Raw genomic sequence first — 22,647 nt, 5'->3', positions numbered from 1 at the left:
GTGCCCCTCTATGTATAATTACTGGCTTTGCCCTTGCTTGTTACGAAATGACGATTCATAGTCAGGATTTCAAGCTCGGGTATTCCCTTGTTGGTGTCGTCCATGGAGCGCGATTCATGAACAGTCAACAAGAGAGCCAGAAACACATAATTGGGTATGCTTGGTTTCTTGATAGGAAGAGCATATAGATTTAACGTGACCGGCAGATTTTTCTCAGTGAAATACTCACTTTTGATCCAAAATACAATCCGATTCAAGTATTTAGCATTGTGATGCTAGTAATATGTACTACTAAATAGAATATGTATACACAAGGGTTCACACATTATGCGCAAAAAATAAAATGCATGTCGAGTATAACAACATCAACAGTACCTTCGTCTTTAATGAAAAACAAACGCTTCCCTCTGTCTGTTTGTTTTTTTTTGACACAAAAGGTCACCCACGCTTTATATTTGAAAAAGCAAACCATCAAGTTCAGACAATGAGACAGAGTTTTGGTGCTCCCGCCATAAGCAAAGTGCAGACTTAAGTCTAGCTTAGGGGCTCATTACAATCTCAATCGCATGAAAGCTATTACTCCTGACAGCGTCGTTGTTTTTTTTCTTTTATAATAAATTTATGGGAGAGAAGAGCGAGAGAGGGTGGTAGGACTAGGGCCTCGGCCTTCTCTCTGATTTGGAGAGAAACCAGAGCGGCCTGATGGGCCTTGTCTTCGGCGTTCTGCAGTCTCCAGGTGAATGCGTGGAACTCGGTCCACTGGCGCTTCCCAACCGTGTCCCCTACCCCCCCCCGCCGCTCCCGCCGCCCTCCACTGGCGTTCTTCCGTTTCCGCCGGTCCTCCGGCCGGACGGTGACGTCGTATGCGTGTGCACGCAGGACCCCCGTGGCTGTGGCGATGTCCAGCCCCTGCTTCCGGACGATGCGCACGTACTCGTCGGCGTCGAAGAAGGTGGCGTCCACGTCCTCGTCCCACAGGAAGACGACGTAGTCGTGGGGCGCCACGAAGCCGGGGGTGCAGGAACCGCTTCGCGTTCCACCATTTCGCCTGCTCCCTGGCGCTGACATGGATGGCGTTCTGCCTGGACCACGCGAAGTCGTCGTCCCACTCCGTCGTCTTGCCGTCGTAGTGGAACAGCACCACGTCGAACTTGTGGACGGTGGCGTTGACATTGGCTTTCTCAGTGTAGCCTACTGTCAGCGCCAACAGGTACTTGCCCGTGGCCGCGTCCTGCACCAGCAACAACAATTTGCTTTCAGTTTCAGGAGGCGTCTTAATTCAGACACGACAGGATTAACGCTAGCTTGCTCATTCAGAATAAGAGCAGGATTAACGCTAGACAGTCAATCATCACGTGCATTACCGGAATGGAATTGATAACTACTTATGCCTTTGGGGATTTTCCTTTACGCGCAACAACATTCTGCAGCCACAACAAGAGAGAGCTGCTGCCGCGTGACATTGTGGGCCAGTGCAGCAGCTTTGTTTGGGGCCCTGGTCAAAGACTGTCTGTCTGTAAACACACGACGTGGAAAAAACGCGTTCTGGCCCGCCCGACACTGTCGTTTCGTGGATGGAATGGAATCCTGGCCCAAATTAAGCTTTGAAAAGGCGACACTATCATCCACACCGCGCATGTTCTGTCTTCAATCCAAAACAAAAGTTCCAAACGCAAACGCTCCCTCTCAGTCTCAGTTGTAAGCTTCTTCTTCTGGCGACGGGCAGGGATGGCGGCCGGGGGCCTTCTTGGAGCTACCCGCCGGCGCCACGAGGAGACTGGAACCATTAGCAGCAGCTCCAGATCAGGTACCATCTAGCGGGAGCGCCTCTCGCCACTCCTCTAGTATCTCTATGGAGTCGGAGCTCAGGGTGGGCACGTCCTGGATTATTGAAGCCGACAAAAACGATGCCGAGTTTGTTCAACCAACCAAGAAGCCCCGCAAAGAAACCGGGGAAACGTTGAAGGAGAAGAGGATGAAGCACATCGAAAGCCTGGTCCAAGAATTCTTCCGTGCAGGGTCAGTGAATCGCAGCATGTATGTTCTCCAACTCGATGTTGCTGCATCTACGTTGGTACTCGGGCACCCTACGGTAGGTGAGACATGTAGCTGGATCCGAGCTCTCACACAAATCATGGAAACCATTCGTCTCACCGAGTCTTTCTTTCCCGACCATGGTCATGGTGGCTCTGTGGGCATGCCTGGTATTAGCGAGGAAGAGGTAGAGCTTCCACTTCCTCCTGAGAGCGGCAAACAAGCTACTACTAGTCTGGATCCGGTACAGTTCGCACTGTTTTTTTTTTTGGCCTTTTCTATAAAAAAAATGCTTGTGTTTTGTTGATGATGTCATGTTTAGTAAATCTCTTTCTATACGTGGTCCACCGTACATCTTAGACTCTGTCGTTTCCTGTCTCCATATACATAGTGCTCTCCCCAAGGCGTTATCGGGGATCAGATTGCAGTTCCATTCGTCGACCCCTGCAGAGGTTGAAAGGATAGAGAAGGAAATGGTAAGCCTCTTGTCAGCAAAGCAGGGCAAGGCGTTTGAGGGCATATGGAGCGCATTGGAGGAGATTAGGACTCGTGTCCTCAAGTCAATGGAGGACTCGTTATTAGCTACTCAAACTCCACAAGGATCATCGGACATTCACGAGGCCACTTGCTCAGTAATGAATCACATCAAGTTTCTTCTGTACGATTGCTGGACACTTGATCCATTAGTATCCCAAGCAGCTAGCCTTGGTAAGTATGTGCCGGACATGGAGAGGCACCACCTTTCCACAGCCTCGTCTCGGAGTTGGTGTCTTGTCTTGAAGAAAAGCTCACCACCAAGTCACACTTATTCCTAGATAAAGGCCTCAGGTTCTTATTCCTACTCAACAACTCAAACTTCATATGGGATAAGCTCAAATACTCTTATATCGTAGTCAATGTGGCAGCCGTCACTCGCAAAGTTGAGCAGTACAGAGACTTATATAGAGGTATCTTGGGCACCGATGTTGTCATGCTTGTCCAATCCTACACCACTGTGCCTGGGGCGAAACCACTCCCCACTGTCCAAGTTCGAGTCTGAATTTCAGAAGACCTACACTACCCAAAAGCTGTGGAAGGTCCCAGATCCTGAGCTTAGGAAAAGGCTGCGCAAAGCTGTCATCGAAAAAATAATTCCAGACTATACAAGATACATAGAGGATAGCAAAGTTACCAACCCAAAATTCACTCCCCAGGAGCTGGAAGAGATGCTGCAAGAGCTGTTCGAAGGATGATGAATAGACTGCAACACGGAGGACAAATAAAGTGACCATAGGTTTCCATTTGTGTTGGCATTCTGATTAGATTAAACTTTGTTTCTTCAAATGATTTGACTTCATGAAGTAGACAAAAATTTGAAGCACTATAAAACTTCATTTGGTAATTTGTATCACCCTGTGCTATTCATGTCTGAATAAATGTTAAAGCACTATAAATGTGGAGCAGCCGATAGCTCATAGCTGTATGTAATGTACCTTATGCCTTGCAGGATTGTACCAGCACCAATGGTGCTTGCTTACTGTTTTTTTTTCTCTTCAAACCAAGCATCCAGCATTGTCATTCTCTTAAGGAGTTACTTTTCATGATTGTGTCATGCCACGTATTTCATTAAAAGGAGGTGAAAATGTTGTATAACCCACAAGAAACCAGTTGCCAAATTTCGCGAATTCGGTAATTTCAGGGGTGGCCGATTTTTTTTTTTAAATCGAAATTGAAAATCCTGGGGACGATTACAATGTAACTGTGAACTGAATAAAACATTCCAGTTCCAGTGTGCAGGTGCAACCGGATCATTCAGAAGTTCAGAACTGTACGTACCTCTGGTTCTGGAGTGGCATTCATCTGCAGGGAAGAAGAACTCTCACCTCTGCAGTTCTGAGCGGCCCCCAGAATCTGCCTACCATGTTGCTGCCCCTGGAGGTGGAGTTGGCGTCGGCGTCGCCATTGCTGCGAGGGAATGTTCCACACTGCAACTGCACTGCCTTGACCTGCAGGGCCATGCAAATGTTCAGAAAGAGTTAAAGATGGGATTTTAATTAGCAATGAAATGCGGATATGCCTAATTGTTACTACTAGCGTTACCTCTGGTGCCATCTTACAGAAAAGGAAATGCCGATGAGGAATCCAAGCGCCGCTGCAGATGACTTCCGCCAGGATCACATTCCGTTTCATTCTCACCTGGCCTGCTATACGATCCAGTCACTGCACTCACTCGGAGGATCTGATGGATCAGACATCTGCTTGTTCATCCGACTGAAAATTGGCAATGGCATTGGCAAGTAAAACGATCGGTTTCTTACGAAATACAGTAGCTTGGAATTGTTCATCTGACTGAAAACTGGCAATTGGCAATGTGCTTACTCATGTAGCGGCAGCAGCAGCTATTGGCATGAATGCAGTGCAGTACAATACACAACTGCAGACTTGCCAACTGCGTTCTAATTCTACACATGAAATCCGGCATCTCCACTATTCTGAACAACAAGTAGCAGAGTCAACAAAGCACCTTTTCTTTCGGTTCAAGAGTCATCCTAATCGCAACAATAACGGTAAAAAAACTGTCACTACACGGACCTTTTTTTAGGGGCGGTTCGTAATGGTCTGTAGGGGCACAGCTAGGCCAGCCGCTTGTACCCATCTGTCTCTAGCTCTAGAAACCACGCCTCAGCGGCCCGTTTTCATCCCTAGGTCTGCGCGCTTATCACTGATGTGTGGTTTGCACAACCCATGCCTCAATGTCTTGATCAGACACCTTTGCATCGAATTAATGCCATTGCCGGCTTGCTTATGAAATGATTTGAGATACTACAGTACACAGAATGCATTTGCGCCACTTTGAGAGGCCCATGGCATGAGTGTACAGGGCCTTACGAAATATTCATGTGAATTAACTTGTGGTCTGGAAAATGAACCGTACAAGTTACCAAGAGCCAAGGCATTGATTCAGTGATTTATCCCTTATGACTGCCAGTTGCAGGCGAGCTACATGGCCTGAAATAATCTCACTAACTGGCATGGGCGTGGTGGATGCATACCCTGCACATCAGGAACTTGACAGAACATATTTGCATGTTTGGCTGAATGGCTCATGCTGCCGGCTGAGGGAATTGCAGGAACTTTTACAGCACTTGTAATTTTAAGTCCTCTTCCCTGCAGACAAATTCGGAGATTCAGAATATTGCTGCTCATGTCGTGTATGCTTGTCTGTCAGTATAGTGTCATTGACAGCAGGTTGCACAATTTATTTGAGTCCCTTCCCGTGGGCCAAATGCTGTCAAATTTTAACAGAATGGTACCGAACGGATTGAAAATTATGGGGTATAATTCTAGTGGAGTGCGCTGATCTGCATAAACGTTTGGGACTCATTTGCATCAGAATGGCTGACGTACGTGTGCGCATCATTTTTTTGCACTGATGTACCCGGGCTGTAATTTCTGCTGCTCACGTTCGGCATCGGCAGATGCATGTTTGCCCCTCTCAGCGCTACGGCACCGCTGCACGCAGCCAGACAGGACCGCAGGACTGCAGGAGCTTGCTATGGCCCTGTTTGGGGCAGCGTTTGCTCAGCTTCTGAGCCCAATAAGCAAATAATCCCGCACAAACGCCCTGCGATCTGGGCCTGATCGCGAACGCGCTTCCGCGATCTACCGGTCGCCCGCAACGCTACTGAAATCGCGAGCTCGACCTCGCTTTTCCAAAATCGCGACCGCGTTTCTCTCCCGATGCCAATCCTCCCGAGCGCTCTCTCTCTCTCTCTCTCTCTCGATCTCGACGCTCGCTCTTCTCCACCGCCGCCGCCTCCCTTCTTCCCCGCCGCCGCCTCTCTCCAGCCCAGCCGCAGCCTCCCCATCTCGCATCTCGTCACCTCCCGGTCGCTGCCGCTCCTCCTCCCTCCCGGCTCCTCCACGCTAACGCTGCCGCTCATCCACGCTCACGACGATGGAGACGCTGCGGAGGACGACGACGCGAGCTCCGCCAGATCCCCAGCGAGCGGAGGCCACCACGCGAGCTCCGCCAGATCCCCGGCGGCCACATCCGACCGAGCCCCTGTCAGCCACCACGCGAGCTCCTTCCAGAACTCCGGCGGCCACATCCGGACGAGCTCCCGTCGGCCACCACTCGGCCCACATGCGGTGGTGGCATGCGTATGCGTGCGGTGGTGGTGGTGCGCGGCCACCACGGTCAAGTACATGCGGCCAGGGAGCTGAGCGCAGGGAGCACGCGAGCTCCGACGAGGTCCACGCGAGCGCCGACAAGGTCAATCCCCGTCATGGATGATCTCACGGCGGCCGAGCCGCTCAGCTCCGCAGCCACCCACTCCTCACTCATCTTCTTCTGAGCGCCCGTCGATCTCCTTCCCCACGCTGCAATCGGCCGAGGTAGCTAGCCTACGTGAATCCCCTACCTCTCCTCTCCCTCCCCATGCTCTTGGATTTGGAAATGGTGGCCGAAATCGCTGTCTCGCGAAGCTCGCCGAGCTGACCATGGCGGCCGAGCTGACGAACACGAGCACCTGCACCTCACGTCCGCGTTCCCTCTGTGCCTCCATGTCTATTTCCTTGCTTCCTTGGACTAGTCAAGAGAGAGTAAATGAAGGCGTACCGGTGTACCCAAATTGATATTATTTTGGACTATTACTGTATAGGGTATACAGGACAGATAATCTACTCGAAATAATTAGGACAGCCAAACGCCCAGCTTATTCAGACAGCAGATTCTCTATATCGTGGCTTATCAGATAAGCCTGCTCAGCTTATAAGCGAGACTCAGAAAAGCTGAAACAAACAGGGCCTATGTGGTTAAGGTACTCAGATTGTCACCTGGGATTCCTGCCTGGGCCGCAAGCCTCTCTCTCTCTCTCAACTCTGATACGTCGTCCTTCTTCCTCGCTCACACTGCATCCTTTTCCTCCCCTCTGCTTCTACCCTCTTCAGCACCGACACTCCATCCCTTCTCTCCTCTGCTTCTTCCCGCTTCCTCGTACACATTCCTTTCCTCTCTCTCTCTCTCCCCCCCCCCCCCTATATTGACCCCCAAGTATAGCTTTGTTGGCAGGGGCACGACCACGGACCTCATCCTTTGCCTGGGGTACGGCGAAGACAGCGGAAGCGTCTTCCAACTCCGGCGAGTGCGTGACAACAGCAGCGCCAGGAGAGCGACGACGGCCGCAAGCCGCCGACCTCTACAAGTCTCCAGAACATGGCGGCGATTCCAGTTCCAGCATTATGGACATGGGTGGCAGCTGCCGTTGAAGTTGCAGTTGGAGTGGCTGAAGTTGCAGTGGCTACGGTTGCGTCTCCAGTGGGTCTAGCAGTTGGAGCCGCAGTTGTAGGCGTAGTTGTAGGCGTGGTTGTTGCAGACAAGCTTGTGGTTCTTGCAGACAAGCTTGTGACCAGGTTGATTGAAGAAGGAGAACGTAAGGAAAAAGAGAAGATTGAAGAAGAACGTAAGGAAAAAGAACATCGTGAGGAAAAAGACACCATTTTTTCAATGTCCAATTCCTGGGCAGTGTGGTCGTATTCGCATCTCTCCCCTCTAATCCCCCACTAAAATTAATGAACGTCAGGTATATTGATCCGCCGCGACCTCGAGGTGAAGGCTGATCTCCAAAGGCAACTGGCTGAGTGTAGGGTGAAAATTAGTGAACTCCAAAGTCAATTGAATGAGTGTTGGAAGGCAAAGCCTAAACTCAAAGTCGAACTCGAATTAAAGGTTAAACTCATTTTGGAACTCGAATTAAAGATTAAACTCCAATTGGAAATCGAAATAAAGATTAGGCTGGAATTGGAGGAGTGTACTGTGACAAAGGATAAACTCCAAAGGGAATTGGAGGATGTAAGAGAATGAAACGCTCAATTCATTCATTCAGTAGTGACTGAGTACATATACAAGATGCCAGTGAATGCTGGCCGAACAATGCTAACAAGCTCCTATATGTGCGGATCAGGCATGCAGCAGTACATGAGAGAGATTACAGAGATGACAGCTGAGTCTACGCTAGCTAACTGAATCCCTAACTGAATGCTGAAGAATCGGTCGTTTACACCCCCCCGCAGTTGGAGCGTCAGTTGATCGGATGCACAAACTGTCCCTGAATTCAGTGAACAATGGCGTCGGTAGCCCTTTTGTCATGATGTCTGCAAATTGGTACCTTGTTGGAACATGCAGCACCTTGAACTCGCCCAGAGCAACTTTCTCACGCACAAAATGTATGTCAAGCTCGATATGCTTTGTCCGTCGATGATGAACCGGATTCTCCGAGAGATAGACTGCGGACACATTGTCACAGTAGATTACCGTGGCCTTGTCGACGACGACCTGGAGTTCTCGAAGAAGATTGCGTAGCCAGCAGCACTCAGCAGCAGCATTAGCCACGGCTCTGTATTCTGCTTCGGCACTCGACCTTGAAACCGTGGTTTGTCGTTTGGACGACCACGATACAAGCGAGTCACCGAGGAAGATGCAGTAACCGGATGTCGATCGCCGGGTATCCGGGCACCCCGCCCAGTCTGCGTCTGAGTAGACCGTCAACGTAGTCGAGGGAGTAGCCGAGATGGTGATGCCGGCGTCAATGGTGCCGCGCAGGTACCGAAGAATGCGCTTGACGAGGGTCCAATGCACATCGCGGGGGGCGTGCATGTGCAGACACGCCTGGTTCACGCCATAGGCAATGTCAGGACGCGTGAGCGTGAGGTATTGGAGAGCGCCGGTGATGCTGCGATAGAATGTGCCATCAGTTGCAGTGTCACCATCCTTGGCAGAGAGCTTGGGCTTGGCTTCGACTGGTGTGCTGGCTGGCTTGCAATTGGTCATCCCCGCGCGTTCAAGGATGTCTTCAGTGTACTGCGCCTGGTTGAGGTGGAAGCCGTTGCTGTCGCGCCGTACTTGTATGCCGAGGAAGAAACGCAGTTCGCCGAGATCCTTGATCGCAAACGCTTGACGAAGGTGGTCGACGACGTGGCGCAGTAGTGTGGCGGACGACGCGGTGAGGATGATGTCATCGACGTACACGAGGAGGTACGCCGCCTGGTCACCGTTCTTGTAGATGAACAGCGAACTGTCGGAGCCGGAGGCGATGAAGCCCATGCGTAGAAGATGGCCGCCCAATCGAAGAAACCAGGCCCGCGGCGCCTGTTTGAGTCCGTACAGGGACTTGACGAGCAGGCACACATGATCAGGATGCTCGGTGTCGACGAAGCCTGCAGGCTGGTAGCAGTAGACGCGTTCAGCCAGATCACCGTGGAGGAACGCGTTCTTTACTGTCGAGCTGGTGCACCGGCCAGCGTCGATTTGCCGCCAGGTGGAGGACAGTCCTGATCGTCGCCGGCTTGATCACCGGCGAGAAGGTTTGATGGAAGTCGATGCCGGGGCGTTGTGAAAAAGCCCCGCACCACCCATCGAGCCTTGCGACGTTCGAGGCTGCCGTCGGGGTTGAGTTTGTTCTTGAACAACCACTTCCCTGTAATGATGTTGGCATTGGCTGGTCGGGGACACCAGTGTCCACGTGCCGTTGTTCTTGAGCGCGTCGAATTCGTCCTGCATGGCGGCCAGCCACTCCGGATCGCGGAGCGCTGCTCGGACCGACGGTGGCGGTGGGGAGGGCGCCGCGGTGGTGGTCGCCACGTGCGCATATCTGGGGTTAGGCATGCGAATCCCAGCCTGCGCACGCGTCACCATCGAGTGTCGGGGCCGCGGCGCATCGTCAGTTGCCGTTGGAGGCGCTGGCGGGATCGGTGGCGTGGACGACGTCGCGGTGGGCGAGGACGACGTCGCGGTGGGCGAGGACGACGTCGCGTTTGTGGGCGCGGGTGCGGGCGGTGTAGATGCCGCGGCACGTGGCGTCGAGGGAAGAGGGCCCGGAGGAGGCGTGCCAGGCGTCCGGGCACGATGAGATGGAGATGGAGTGCCCGTGACGGTCGGGGCAGTCTGTGGTGCACGACGGCGAGCCGGGCATGTCCCGATCGGCAGCAGCACCTCATCTGACTGGCATGGCGCGTCAGGAGGAGCTGGTGGGGAAGTAGCCTGCACCTGCACAAAAGGAAATGATGTCTCGTCGAAGGAGACATGACGTGAGACAATAACACGTTTGCTGTCCAGGTTATAGCATTTGTAGCCTTTTTGATCTAGGGGATACCCAAGGAACACGCAACGCACAGATCGTGGTGCGAGTTTATGGGGTGCAGTGGATGTGAGATTAGGATAGCATAAGCAGCCAAATACGCGAAGATGACTGTAATCAGGCGCCGTGCCGAAGAGGAGCTCAAAAGGGGTTGAGTTCTGGCGCGGTCTGCACGGGCGCCGATTGAGGAGGTATGTGGAGGCTGCAAGCGCATCTGGCCAGAATCGAGGTGGAATGGCGGCCTGGAACAGCAAGGTGCGGACGCCGTCGTTGAGGGTGCGCAAGATACGTTCCGCACGCCCATTTTGTTGCGAGGTGTACGGGCAAGTGAGGCGGAGCGCAATGCCGTGCGTGGCGAAGAACGCACGCGACGCCGAGTTGTCAAATTCGCGTCCATTATCAGTTTGGAAACACATGATGGACATCTGAAATTGAGTACGAACAAACGCATGAAAGGAAATAAGGGTGGGCAGGACATCCGATTTGTGACGTAGGGGGAATGTCCATGCATAGTGTGAATAATCATCCAAAATCACAAGGTAGAATTTGAAACCAGAGTTGCTCATTATGGGTGAGGTCCAAACATCACAATGCAACAATTGAAAAGGGAATTGCGAAAAATTATTGGACTCGCTAAAGGGCAGTCGTACATGTTTGCCGCGGCGGCAGGCATCGCATGTATGCTGGCTAGACTTAGAACAGGAAAAACCAATGGAGCGAGAGAGCCGCTGGAGCGCATCACGGCCAGGGTGACCCAGACGCGCATGCCAGAGGTCGCTGTCGTTGGAGGCAAGGAGTGCAGCAGATGGGCGCGCCGATGTGGTGGTGGATGGGCGAAAGTGGATAGAGCTCGCCTGAAGAATCACATCGGAGCAGAACCGTCTTGGTGCGAAGGTCCTTGATGGAGAAACCCCATGGATCAAATTCAACAGAGATGGAATTATCACGGGTTAGAGCACGAACAGAAATTAAATTCTTAACAAGATGAGGAGCAATGAGAACTTGACGCAAATGTAAGGGAGAGGAAGAGGTGGGGATGATGGCGTTGCCAGTGCATTCAGCCGGAATGGACTGTCCGTTGCCGACAACAATATGACGATGAACGGTAGGGACTGGGGGGGAATTTAGAATACCAGCACTGGAAGCCATGTGTGAGGTGGCTCCCGTATCAAGGAACCAGTCGCCGCCGCCGGTGGTGTTGTTGATGTTCATGTTGTTGAGGGCGGTGTAGAGGCCGGCCGGCAGCGATCCCGAGGCGCCAGCGTAGAGGCTGGCATCCGGCGTGGACGACGGCGCGGGGAGTGGCGGTGCAGAGGACACCGGATGAACGCCAGGCCGAGATCCGAGGACGCTGGGCCTCCATGTGGCCATGGGCCACGCCTGGACGACGCCGTGCCACGGGTTCTGTGCCAGAGCCCACGGTGGAAGCGGACCGCCCGGGGGCACCGAGGAGCCGGCGGTGGGGGCGCCGTGGGCGCCGGTGTTGTTCTGCCTGTTGCGCCCGTCAGTGGCCTTCCGCTTCTTACGCCGATCGTTGGTGTTGTTGGTGAACGCCGGGGACGTGCGTGGAGGAGAGGCGACGGGCCGTGGCGCCTGGTTGGTCGGCGCCGCCGCAAGGAGAGCAGTCTGTGCCTCCATCTGATGGGAGTGCTTGATGCGGTGCTCTTCCTGCAGGAGGTACGACTTGGTGTAGAGGAAGGTTGGGGGCGGCTTCATGGTGGAGAGGACGGCGATGGCCTGGCTGAACTTGTTGTTCAAACCGCGCAGGGTGTTGATGACGAGAGCGGGGTCGGAGACGGCGGCGCCGCAGTCGTAGAGCGTGTCGGCGAGGCGCTTGAGTTTGCCGCAGTACTCGGCGATGCCCATGTCGCCCTGGAACAGGCTGTGGAACTCCTGTTGGGCGTACACCGCGCGCTGGAGGCTGTTGTCGAGGAATTGGCCGGTGATCGCGAGCCAGACGGAGTGGGCGGAGGCGTTGGGGCGGTTGACGTCGTTCCAGATCTCCTTGGAGATGGTGTTGTAGAGCCATGAGACGACGCAGGCGTCGACCTGGAGCCACTCGGGGTCGTCGATCATGGCGGCGGCATCCACCGTGCCGTCGATGTGGTCGAAGAGGCCGAACTTCTTGATGGCGAGTTCGATGAACGAGCGCCACTGCCGGAAGTTTCCCTCGTCAGCCGAGAGGACGATGGGGACATGGCTGCGGATGTTGAGCATCATGAGGGAGGAGGCAGGGGGTGGAGCGGGATCAGCAAATGGATTTGTGCCCGAGGATGCCGTGGAGCCCGGCATTGGGGGCAGAAGCGGAAGCAGAGGGAGGGGATCGAGAGGAAGCTGATACCATGTAAGAGAATGAAACGCTCAATTCATTCATTCAGTAGTGACTGAGTACATATACAAGATGCCAGTGAATGCTGGCCGAACAATGCTAACAAGCTCCTATATGTGCGGATCAGGCATGCAGCAGTACATGAGAGAGATTACAGAGATGACAGCTGAGTCTACGCTAGCTAACTGAATCCCTAACTGAATGCTGAAGAATCGGTCGTTTACAGAGGAGTGTAGGGAGGAAAAGGTTAAACTCAAATTGAAATTGGAGGCGTGTAAGGCGAAAAAGGGTGGACTCCAAAGGCAATTGGAGGACACAAGCAAGAAGGTGGATGTGTTGGCAGAGGCAAATGAGGCAGCTGCAAAGGCATATGATGCTGAGAAGGCAAAATTGATGAAGGAATTAGAGGAGTTCAAAAGTAAGAAGCTGGGGAAGTAGGACGTGACAAGGATGCTTAAGCTGATATAAGCTAAGAGTTGAGTTGGAGGAGCTCAGTCTTTTAATATCATAGCTACGAGCATCCTATGACAAACTTTATGCTAAGCATTCTTCCCTGAATGATGAGAAGAATTCAGTCCAAGGAGCTTTATACTGAGACGGTTTTAGCATGCAAAGTTGATGTAAAAAATTGAGGCATTTGATGTTAAAATTATGCTGAGATTGAGAAAATGAAAGTGAAAATTGATTAGTGATGTCGACCTATTGTGTTACTTTCTAATCATGATCGGTTGGAACTATGCAGTACAATGGAACCTCTATTTCCATTGTTATATGTACTGTGTTATTGTTTGGATTCATTTTGTGGATACCGCACCACAAGAGAGTGAGCGGATTTAGAGATGCATGCATACAACTCGCTAGTAGTAGATTACCACTGCTAGAGTTGTGTTCTAGATATGGTTACAATCTCGGCTTACCAGCAAGACCTAATTTGCAATCCCCGGGCTTTTGCAGACCCCGTGTCACACGATGCCACCAACACAAACACCCAAAAGCTCTGGATACTGTAACACCCCTTGTTTTGCTAAGTGCCAAAAACCACTACAAATTTGAACCTTTTGAATTATAGCAAAATAGATTGAATTATCCCTAATGGGATTCAAATGCCTTTGAAAATATTTTGAAAACCTCCAACGACAACTTGTATGCTTGAGTGTTTGTTTGACGGGTCATTTGGTGGTACACAAAAATTCCTTGAAATCAATTCAAAGCCTTTTCAAATCTACTCAAAACTCTATTCAAACAAAAGACTATAAAAATAGAAACCTAAACCTAACCCGGGCCTAAACCCTATCTAAAGCCTAGTCCTCCCTCACTCGACCCCAGCCCAACCAGTGGCCCAGCTCCCCTCCTTCCTGTCTCTTCTCTCCTCCACGCCCAGGCCCATTCTAGCCGGCCAGCCCAGCACCCCTCCCTCTTTTCTCTCCTCCCGTGCCAGCCCAGCCAACGGCCTGGTGCTCATTTCTCTCTCTCCAATGCTGATAAGTTGGCCCCACCTATCAGCTCTCTCTTCTTGCTCGCGCCGCTCGCCCCATCTGTCTTCTTCCCCGTGTCGCTTTCCGCTCGAACGCATGTGCGCGTCGTTTACTATCAGGTTAGCGCTGCTCGGCCATCATCACCCACCACTCGAACTGTCACCTCATTGAGTGCCGCCTTTATTGCCCTTCCCCCTCCCATTCTCCCTCTCTGCTATGCGTGATAGCGCAATGGATGGCCTATCCTGAACCATCCCATCACCCTGAGCACTATCGCTAGCTCGAGCTCGCAGCACACGTGCTCGACCCGTCAGGACCGCCTAAACCCCTAGCCTTCCTCTTTTTCTCCCCTGCTTTCCCTCTACACCAAGCATGGCAATGCCATGAATGGCCTGATCGAACCCGTGATGCCCCTCTTCGCCCTAACCTGCTTGACGCGTCCCATCATCCTGCCCTCTACACCCACACACGCGTCACCTGCACCACCGCCTGCCCCTTGCGCCATGACAAGGCCCACCAGGGAAGAATTATGAACTAGGATCCTCATCCCCAGCGAGCTTGTAAGTGCAATCAAGCCCTAATGTGGATTTTGGTGTCAATGACCACCTAATTAAAGGATTAATGAGATTTATCAAGATGACAAGCAGGGAATTCATGATCGAGGATGTTACATAAAACGGAGGAGCCCCTAATTATAAATAAGAACGGCATCATGCTCAAAGGAGGTTTAAATTCTTTTATATTTCGAATTTGAGTATAGGAAAAGCCGTGCTATAAAGGGGGACACAACAACTTACTAAATATGTGCAACCAAGTGCTCAATTTCTTGTCAAAACATCCTCAGTACCTCAGCCAAGACAGCCAGCTACCCAAGTCCTATATCTTTGCTGTCTGGCCTGGTGCGGCAGTGCCGCACCTGAAGAGAGGCACTACCGCACTTAGGGCGGCACTGCCGCACTTAAGTGACCGTTGGAAGATAGGGGGTATTTATACTTTTCCCTGTCCTTCCCAACATCTCTCTTCTTCCACCTCTGCTCATTTAGACAGAACTGACCTGTGCGCTCATCTCCTCTCTCCTTCATTGGTGCTCTTCAAGCTCTTAAGCTTCCCTTTGAGATTTCCCATCAATCCTTGAGAAAAAAGTGTGCCAAACGTGATTAGAGAGCAGATCCACTGTTTTCCAAAGCCTAAAGAGCATTTGGTTCATGTTTTGGCCAGCGGTTGTGTTTGTTACTCTTGAGCTTGGCTCCTAGCCGACTAGAGCGTCGCCTGGTGAGCTTGCCAAGCTTGTGACAACCTCGGGAGGTTTGTAATCATCTCTTACAGCAAGTAAAATCACCCCTCATCTCAAGAGTTGAGTCTCTTGACTTGAGAACGAGGAAGGGTCGCAAAGCCCTTAGCCTTAGTGGCATACCTCAACAACGTGGACTTAGGCAAGCCTTAGTGACGAGTTGAACCACGGGATAAATCATCGTGTCATTGTGTGCTTGATTTACTTTACTTGTTCTTCATATTGTTGTTGAGGTGATTTCTAGGGTTTGAGGCTGATCTACTTGTATTCACTTGTGCTGCTGATTTCAGTTGTCGATCTGTGAACTACACCTCTGCAGGAAGCTAAGAAAATTATTCGATCTAATTTCGTTGGCTAGATTTTGAACTATGACCAAGTCTTTCATGTAGGTGCGACAGTGCCGTTGCCCTAGAGTGGCAGTGCCGTAGGTGAATTTGACGTCTGCTTGAGTTGAATTTTTATAGGCCTATTCACCCCCTCTAGGCGCTCCAGTGATCCTACAAGCGGTATCGGAGCCATTTACCTCGTGTACGCTTCACCGCGTGAGGTATGGAGCCCAGAGGAGGAACTAGGGTGTGAAGCCGGTGTATGTCGATCCAAAGCGAGTTGAGCTGCATGACACCGACAATAGTGAGCTCAGTGCATCTACAGCGAGCAACTCCACGCTCCCGCAGCTAGAAGCAACCGATGCTGAAAGAGCTCAAAATGAAGAAGAAAGAAGAAGAAAGGCAGCTAGAAAAGAGAAAATAGAAGCAAGAGAAAAGAAGAAGGAGCAACACTGGTTAGAAGAGAAGAAGCAAAGAAAAGAAGAAAGAAAGCTAACGAGAGAAGCAAGATGAAAGAGAAGAGAAGCAAGAAAGAAGAAAGAAGCTGAAGCTAGAGCAACAAATGAATCATCTAGCGAGCTATCTAGCAGCTCCGAAGATGGTGATGACGATGAGTCCTATCAAGTAATCAAGCATAGCAAGAAGGACAAGAAAGGAAAGGGCAAGGACAACGACAACAACAAATATGCCGCCGTATCCTTTAACTATTCCGATATGTCTATGACTAACCATGATCGCAAGTCTTTCATCAATATGCCCGCGGGCAAGTTACCTCATTTCGATAGAACTAACTTTGCTAAGTGGAAGCACTTGATGAGAGCCTATCTTAAGGTCTTCATCCCGGTATTTGGGAGGTTATGTGCAATGGATTTGAGCCTCTGGTTGACCCCAAGAATCCAACCATGGAAGAAATGAGAATCATCCACCTCAACGGTCAAGCCACTAGTGTGCTACTTAGTGCCTTGGATGGTGATGAGTACAATAGAGTGATTGGTGTGGATATTGCCAAGCAAATTTGGGACACTTTGCATCTTGCATATGAAGGGGTTGACAAGGTGAGGAAAGCAAGAATTGATTTGTTGATGTCCAAGCTCAACCGGTTTGTTATCTTGGATGGAGAAGGGCCACAAGAGATGTTTGATAGGTTGATGACCATGGTGGGCAAGATTAGAGGCTATGGTTGTGATGAGCTAGATGATCACAAAGTTGTCAAGATTATGTTGGAAGCTTATTCACCAAGGAATGAGACCATAGTAACTCTAATTAGAGACAAGAAGAAGTTTGAGTACTTCACACCAAATGATGTACTTAGGAAGAACTTGACCTTTGACATGCAAAGAGAAGAAGCAAATGAGAGGAAGAAGCTTGGAGAGTTGCAAGCAAAGCTAGAAGGCATCAAGATCAACAAGGATGTAGCTCTCAAGGCCAACAAATCAAACAAGCAAGGCTCTACTAGCAAGTCCAAGACCAAAAAGCAAGCTTCAACTAGCAAGCCCAAAGCAATCAAGCAAGTTCAAGAAAGAGTAGAGACCACATCATCCTCTAGTGAGAGTGAACATGATGATGACCAATATGAGAAAGTGGATGATGTTGCTCTCTTTATGAAGAGGTTTCACAAAGGGTTGAAGAAGCAAGGGTACAAGGTAGTGAAGAGGAAATTTCCAAACAAGAAGAAGAGGACATGCTACAATTGTGGAAGCACCAACCACTTCATTGCCAAGTGCCCATATGAGATCAAGGACAACAAGTACAAGAAAGAGAAGAAGGAGGACAAGGCCGACCGTAGAAAGACCAAGAAAAACATGGGAGAAGCTCACATTGGCATGAATGGGATTCAACTCTTGAAAGCTCAAGTGAAGAAGCTGAGAAAGCTGCAACCGTTGCTATCCACAAGCCATCTTCTCCACCAAGGCTCTTCACCAACATGTCCGATGATGACTACTACTCCCCTCACATTTGTCTTATGGCAAAGGTGAGAAGGTAAAATCCAAATCCAAGGCCAAAGCTCTTCCACCTCCACCTCCTAGTGATATCTCTAGTAGTGATATTAGTGAGAGCTCTAGTGATGAAGAAATTGATAAATTAACTAAAAACTTGGATGGAAAGACCAAACTATTCATCACTAAACTAATAGAGGACTTAGAGAGTGTCCAAGCCGAGCTAGAATCTAGAGAGGAAACTCTTATCCAACAAGAGGATCTCTACATTGCTAGCAAGGAAGCTCTTACATTAGAGAGAAGTGAGGTGGAATCCTTGTGCAAGGCCTTGGCCAAAGAGCAAGGGGACCATGCTATCGCAAAGAAAGAAAATATTGCTCTCAAGAAAAAGTATTGTGACTTAGATGAAAAGCACAAAGAACTTGAGCTGCAATATAACATTCTTTGGGATAGCAACTTACATCCCTCTAAGGCAAAGGATGCCTCTACTCCCTCCACTAGTCAAGGTTGTGGAAAATGTTATAATATTGATTTGAATGCTTATTCCACTAACCTTACAAACATGGAGGCAATGAGAAAGGAGATTGCAAGACTCAATGAGATAATTGAAAAGGGTTGCTTGAGTGGTAAGGCTCAAGTAAGTGACAAGATGGTGAATGAACCAAAAGGACCTCAATTTAAGCAAGGGAGACACCCCTCAATCAAGCATGGGCTCGGCCACACAAAAGGAGCCAAGACAAATGGAAGAAAGATTGTGAATGGCTATGAGTGTGTGCAGTTTAAAAGGAAGGACAGAATTGGTATGGATCAGCCTGCATAGATAGCGGCAGTGTCGGACACCAGAGCGGTAGTGCCACAGTGAAGGCCAACAGTGCCGCTCCCTGTAAAAATGGGAATGCTACCAATTCTGTGCGACACTGCCACAGTGAAGGCCGACGGTGCTGCTCTCTGCAAAAATGGAAAGGCTACCAATTCTGTTCTTGATCAGACTAAGCCTAAGAAGAAGGTGTCCCAGCAGAAACAAGTTCAGCAGAAGCCAAAGGAATCAGTGTGGGGCACTACGAACAAGTATGCCTACCAACCAAAGTTTCAACCACCTCGACAATGCTTGACTTCATGTTTTGTTTTGAGGAACAACAACAGTGGAAAAGTGATTACCAAATATGTTGGAAATGAAGCCAACATATATATGAATACTTCTATTTGGGTTCCTAAGTTTCTTGTGACTAACATGCAAGGCCCCAAGTCCAGTTGGGGAGCTAAATCTAGCAACTAAACTTGTTTTGCAGGCATACTCCTCCGGTGGATCAAGTTGGGTGCTTGATAGTAGATGTACAAATCATATGACCGGAGAAATGAGTATGTTCTCATCGTATTCCCCAAGGGTGGACTCAAATGAAAATATTGTCTTTGGAGACAATTCTAAGGGGGATGTGATTGGTCTCGGTAAAGTTGCTATAACCCTTGAGCATTCAATTACAAATGGTTTACATGTTGATTAGTTGAGTTACAATTTGTTGTCCATTTCTCAATTGTGTGAGATGGGCTACAATTGTCTCTTTATGGATAAGGGTGTGGAAGTCTATAGAAGGGAGGATTCTTCTATTGCCTTTACGGGTCGTCTAAAGAATAAGCTTTACCTAGTTGACTTCAACAAAGGGAAAGCAAATCTTGAGACTTGTTTAGTGGCAAAATCTAGCATGGGTTGGCTTTGGCATCGCCGACTTGCCCATGTTGGCATGAGGAACTTGGCTAAACTTCTAAAAGATGAACACATCCTTGGACTAACAAATGTTCACTTTGAGAAAGATAGGATTTGTAGTGCTTGTCAAGTCAGAAAGCAAGTGGGCATACATCACCTACCAAAGAGCATCATGACCACCACACAACCATTGGAGCTCATACACATGGATCTCTTTGGACCGGTCGCCTACCTAAGCATCAGGGGTAACAAATATGGTCTTGTAATTATTGATGATTATTCCTATTCCACTTCGGTATTTTTCTTGTTTGATAAGTGCTAAGTCCAATACAAGGTGAAGATATTTGTTAGAAGAGCTCAAAAAGAGTTTGGTCTCCCAATCAAGAAAATAAGAAGTGACAGTGGGACCGAATTCAAGAACACTCAAGTCCAGGAGTTTCTTGATGAGGAGGGCATCAAGCATGAATTTTCAACTCCATACACCCCTCAACAAAATGGTATAGTAGAGAGGAAGAATCGAACACTCATTGACTTGGCAAGGACAATGTGTTGACAATAGTTAACAACCATATTAAACCGTCAATTAAACATGGATAAGGGCATAAATATAATCAGCAATGAAGGTCTAGGGGTTTAAACTAATGAATTCCATGAGCTTTGGTGATTTCATGATTGCAGGAGGATTTATCCAGAAAATCGCCAAGAAGTACCTAATCGATAAAGAAAATTACAGAATTCCACTGTGGTACCGACTTGGGAAGACTCTAGAAGGTTTCAGAAAACACCTCGCCAAAGCATGGGCCAAAAGGCCCAACCCAGACCCGCCTCGCTCTCCCCTTCGACGTGGACTCTCCCACCACCTTGAGGATGAATCTAAGATGGTGCTTAAGTCAGTTTGATCCAAGGGCTTGTGTTGCTCCCCTAGGACTATATATACCAGTCCTACCCCCCTCCCTAGAGGCCATCCTAAAACCCTAATTCATATTCTCCCCATGAGGATCAGAGCTAGCTATCAAGAGAAGATTAGTCCTCCATAGGATTTAGTCTTATAAATAGAAATAGTGAGATAGAGAGTGAGGGAAGAGTTTGGAGGAGATGCCGGCCTGTCGGTGCTCTCTCTACAGCTTGTACCTTGGTGGATCCAAGTTCTACTTGAGCTTGCCTTTGAGATATCTCTGGTAATCAACTTCTGATTCAAGTAAGCATCTTGTTTATATTGTTCTTCAGGTTTATGACTCTCTTGAGTGCTTTAATCTATTGACCTTAGGTTAAAGTATTATTCATAGTGTAAGCGTGGTGCTTAGACTTAGGATAATCATGGATGCCCCCTGCATTTTGGATTGGTGGTAGATCGTGTGTGTGACATCAGTACTATATAGCATTGTACTATATAACATCATTGATCCTTTGTAGTCCACCTCCAGTCTGTAGGCGCACGTAGAACCCAGTTACTAAGAAAAGCATCCTTTGTTGGTGTCTTCCCTTAAGTAATGTCCCTAGTTGAATAGTAGAAGACATAAGCTTACCCAAGTCAGAGCTAGAGACCCTTAGTCATCCTCCCTATGCTCCTATTTATCCTAACCTTGTTGTTGCTCCTAGATAAATTAACTCTTAACCTATTCACTACCCCTCGTTAAGTTAGACCGTAGTTAGTCTCACATGTTTCCCTGTGAATACGATACTTGGAATACTTTCGGGTGAAAGCTACAGCAGTATCCGTGTGCTTGCGAATTTATCTGTGTGCGTTAAATATACCAATAAGCTTTCTAGCGCCATTGCCGGGGAAATGGTTGCTGAATTAAATACAAGCCTAGCTTAACCTTTTATCTTTTGCTTTTCATTTAGCATGGGTTTCACTCCTATTTATCAATATGCTAAACCCACGAGCGTGAGCTTTCGACCACCAAAATCCTCAGAGCCTATCATAACACCCGGTTATGAGCTGCGCCCATGTTTAATAAAAATGATTCAAGATCAATCCTTCTCAGGAGAAGGCGATGAAAACCCATACTTACACCTATGAGAGTTTGAGTAGATCTATGCATGCTTGCGTATCGCTGGCATGTCTAACAAAACCTTAAGATGGAAGTTGTTTCTGTTCTCTTTGACGAGAAGAGCTAAAATTGGTATAGTCAAACCGTAGGAAGTATGCAAGGAGATTGGGAAATGTTATGCTGTAAATTTGTTTACGTTTCTTTCCCATCTCTAAAGTAGTTAGCCTTTGGAAAGAGGTTCTAAATTTTAGGCAACTAGAAGAAGAATCTCTAGGCACATCATGGGATCGTTTTAATGAACTCATCATCACTGGCCCAGACCTTGCCATTCAAGACCCTGTACTTCTTCAACATTTTATGTAGGTCTTAGCAAGGATTCTGTGCAAACCCTTGATGCAGCCTCTAGAGGAGCTTTCTTTCATTTGTCTACTAGTGAAGCAAGGGCTATGCTTGATAGAATTAGTGGAAAGATTCCCTACACTAGCATTGATAATGAACTCCTCAAGGAAGAGAATGAATCATCTCCCAAACAAGAAGAGGAAGTTTTGATAGCCAAAACACATTCACTCCAATCCCAAGATTTAGCTGTCAATCCTAAACCATCAATACCCCAAAATCACCCAAGGGAAGAAGAAATTCCACCTTTAGAAATCCCTGTAGAAATTAAGGATGATCTCCTTGGTGCTGGTTTTGGGAGGACATTAAATTCTCATCTTCATAAGAGACCTTCGAGTGAATATAATTTAAATCCTCTCAAGAAGGAACCTCTTAGGAAGCATCCTTATTCCCATGTAGGACATTAGGAGGAATTCGAGGATGGCATGTCTAGTGATGCCATAGAAGGAGAGCCAAGCCAATTAAAAGCCAATTCTATTCTCTCCCCTTCTATGTCCACATTAGATGCCTCATCTGAACCCATCTTTCAACCCATCCTTAACCCTGATGATCCCTCTTATGCTCTTTCTCCTTAGTCTCATGATGACCCTAGAAACCCACCAAGATACCCAAAGCATAGGAGTCATGAAGACCATAAGGAAGACCAAGAAGAGCAACAACAATGGCTGGAGGATATTAAGAACTTATGTGTTGTTGCAATTGAATGGATGGACGAGGTTTTAAACAAGATCAACCCGAGAGTTACCAATGCAAGGGAAATCTTAGACAATAAAATGTCCAATGACTGTCATAGGCATAGAATGATAGAGACATCATTTCCGCCTATAGACATTCATAAAGAAACACCCTTGGAGATTCAAAAGGAAGATGACATCAGCGAACATGGAAGTTATTTCATGAGCACCTCATCAAATCCATGCTTACATGAGAAATCTCCTGAATCAATTGATCTCTCCAATGTTGCCACACACAAGATCTTCAACCCCCTTATACTCCTTGTTTATAAAAACTTTGAATGAGTGGTTGTAGATGCATATGTTTATCAT

At 48.8% G+C, this 22,647-nt stretch overlaps 1 protein-coding gene across 1 annotated transcript; it reads right to left on the bottom strand.

Moving 5' to 3' along the window:
* Positions 1-10,991: 10,991 nt before the first annotated feature.
* On the bottom strand, positions 10,992-12,699 carry LOC136522881 (uncharacterized). Its single transcript, XM_066516677.1, has 2 exons — positions 11,285-12,699; positions 10,992-11,048 (listed from the first exon to the last, which is right to left on the bottom strand). The coding sequence occupies exons 1-2, from the start codon at positions 12,441-12,443 to the stop codon at positions 11,014-11,016; spliced, it is 1,194 nt and encodes a 397-aa protein (XP_066372774.1). The 5' UTR covers positions 12,444-12,699; the 3' UTR covers positions 10,992-11,013.
* Between the last annotated feature and the right edge of the window lie 9,948 nt (positions 12,700-22,647).

The sequence above is a fragment of the Miscanthus floridulus genome, chromosome 18, assembly GCF_019320115.1.
Source record: "Miscanthus floridulus cultivar M001 chromosome 18, ASM1932011v1, whole genome shotgun sequence".
NCBI classification, from domain to species: Eukaryota; Viridiplantae; Streptophyta; class Magnoliopsida; order Poales; family Poaceae; genus Miscanthus; species Miscanthus floridulus.
The sequence above is the reverse complement of the archived record's forward strand: the minus strand, read 5'-3'. Positions and strand labels throughout refer to the sequence as shown.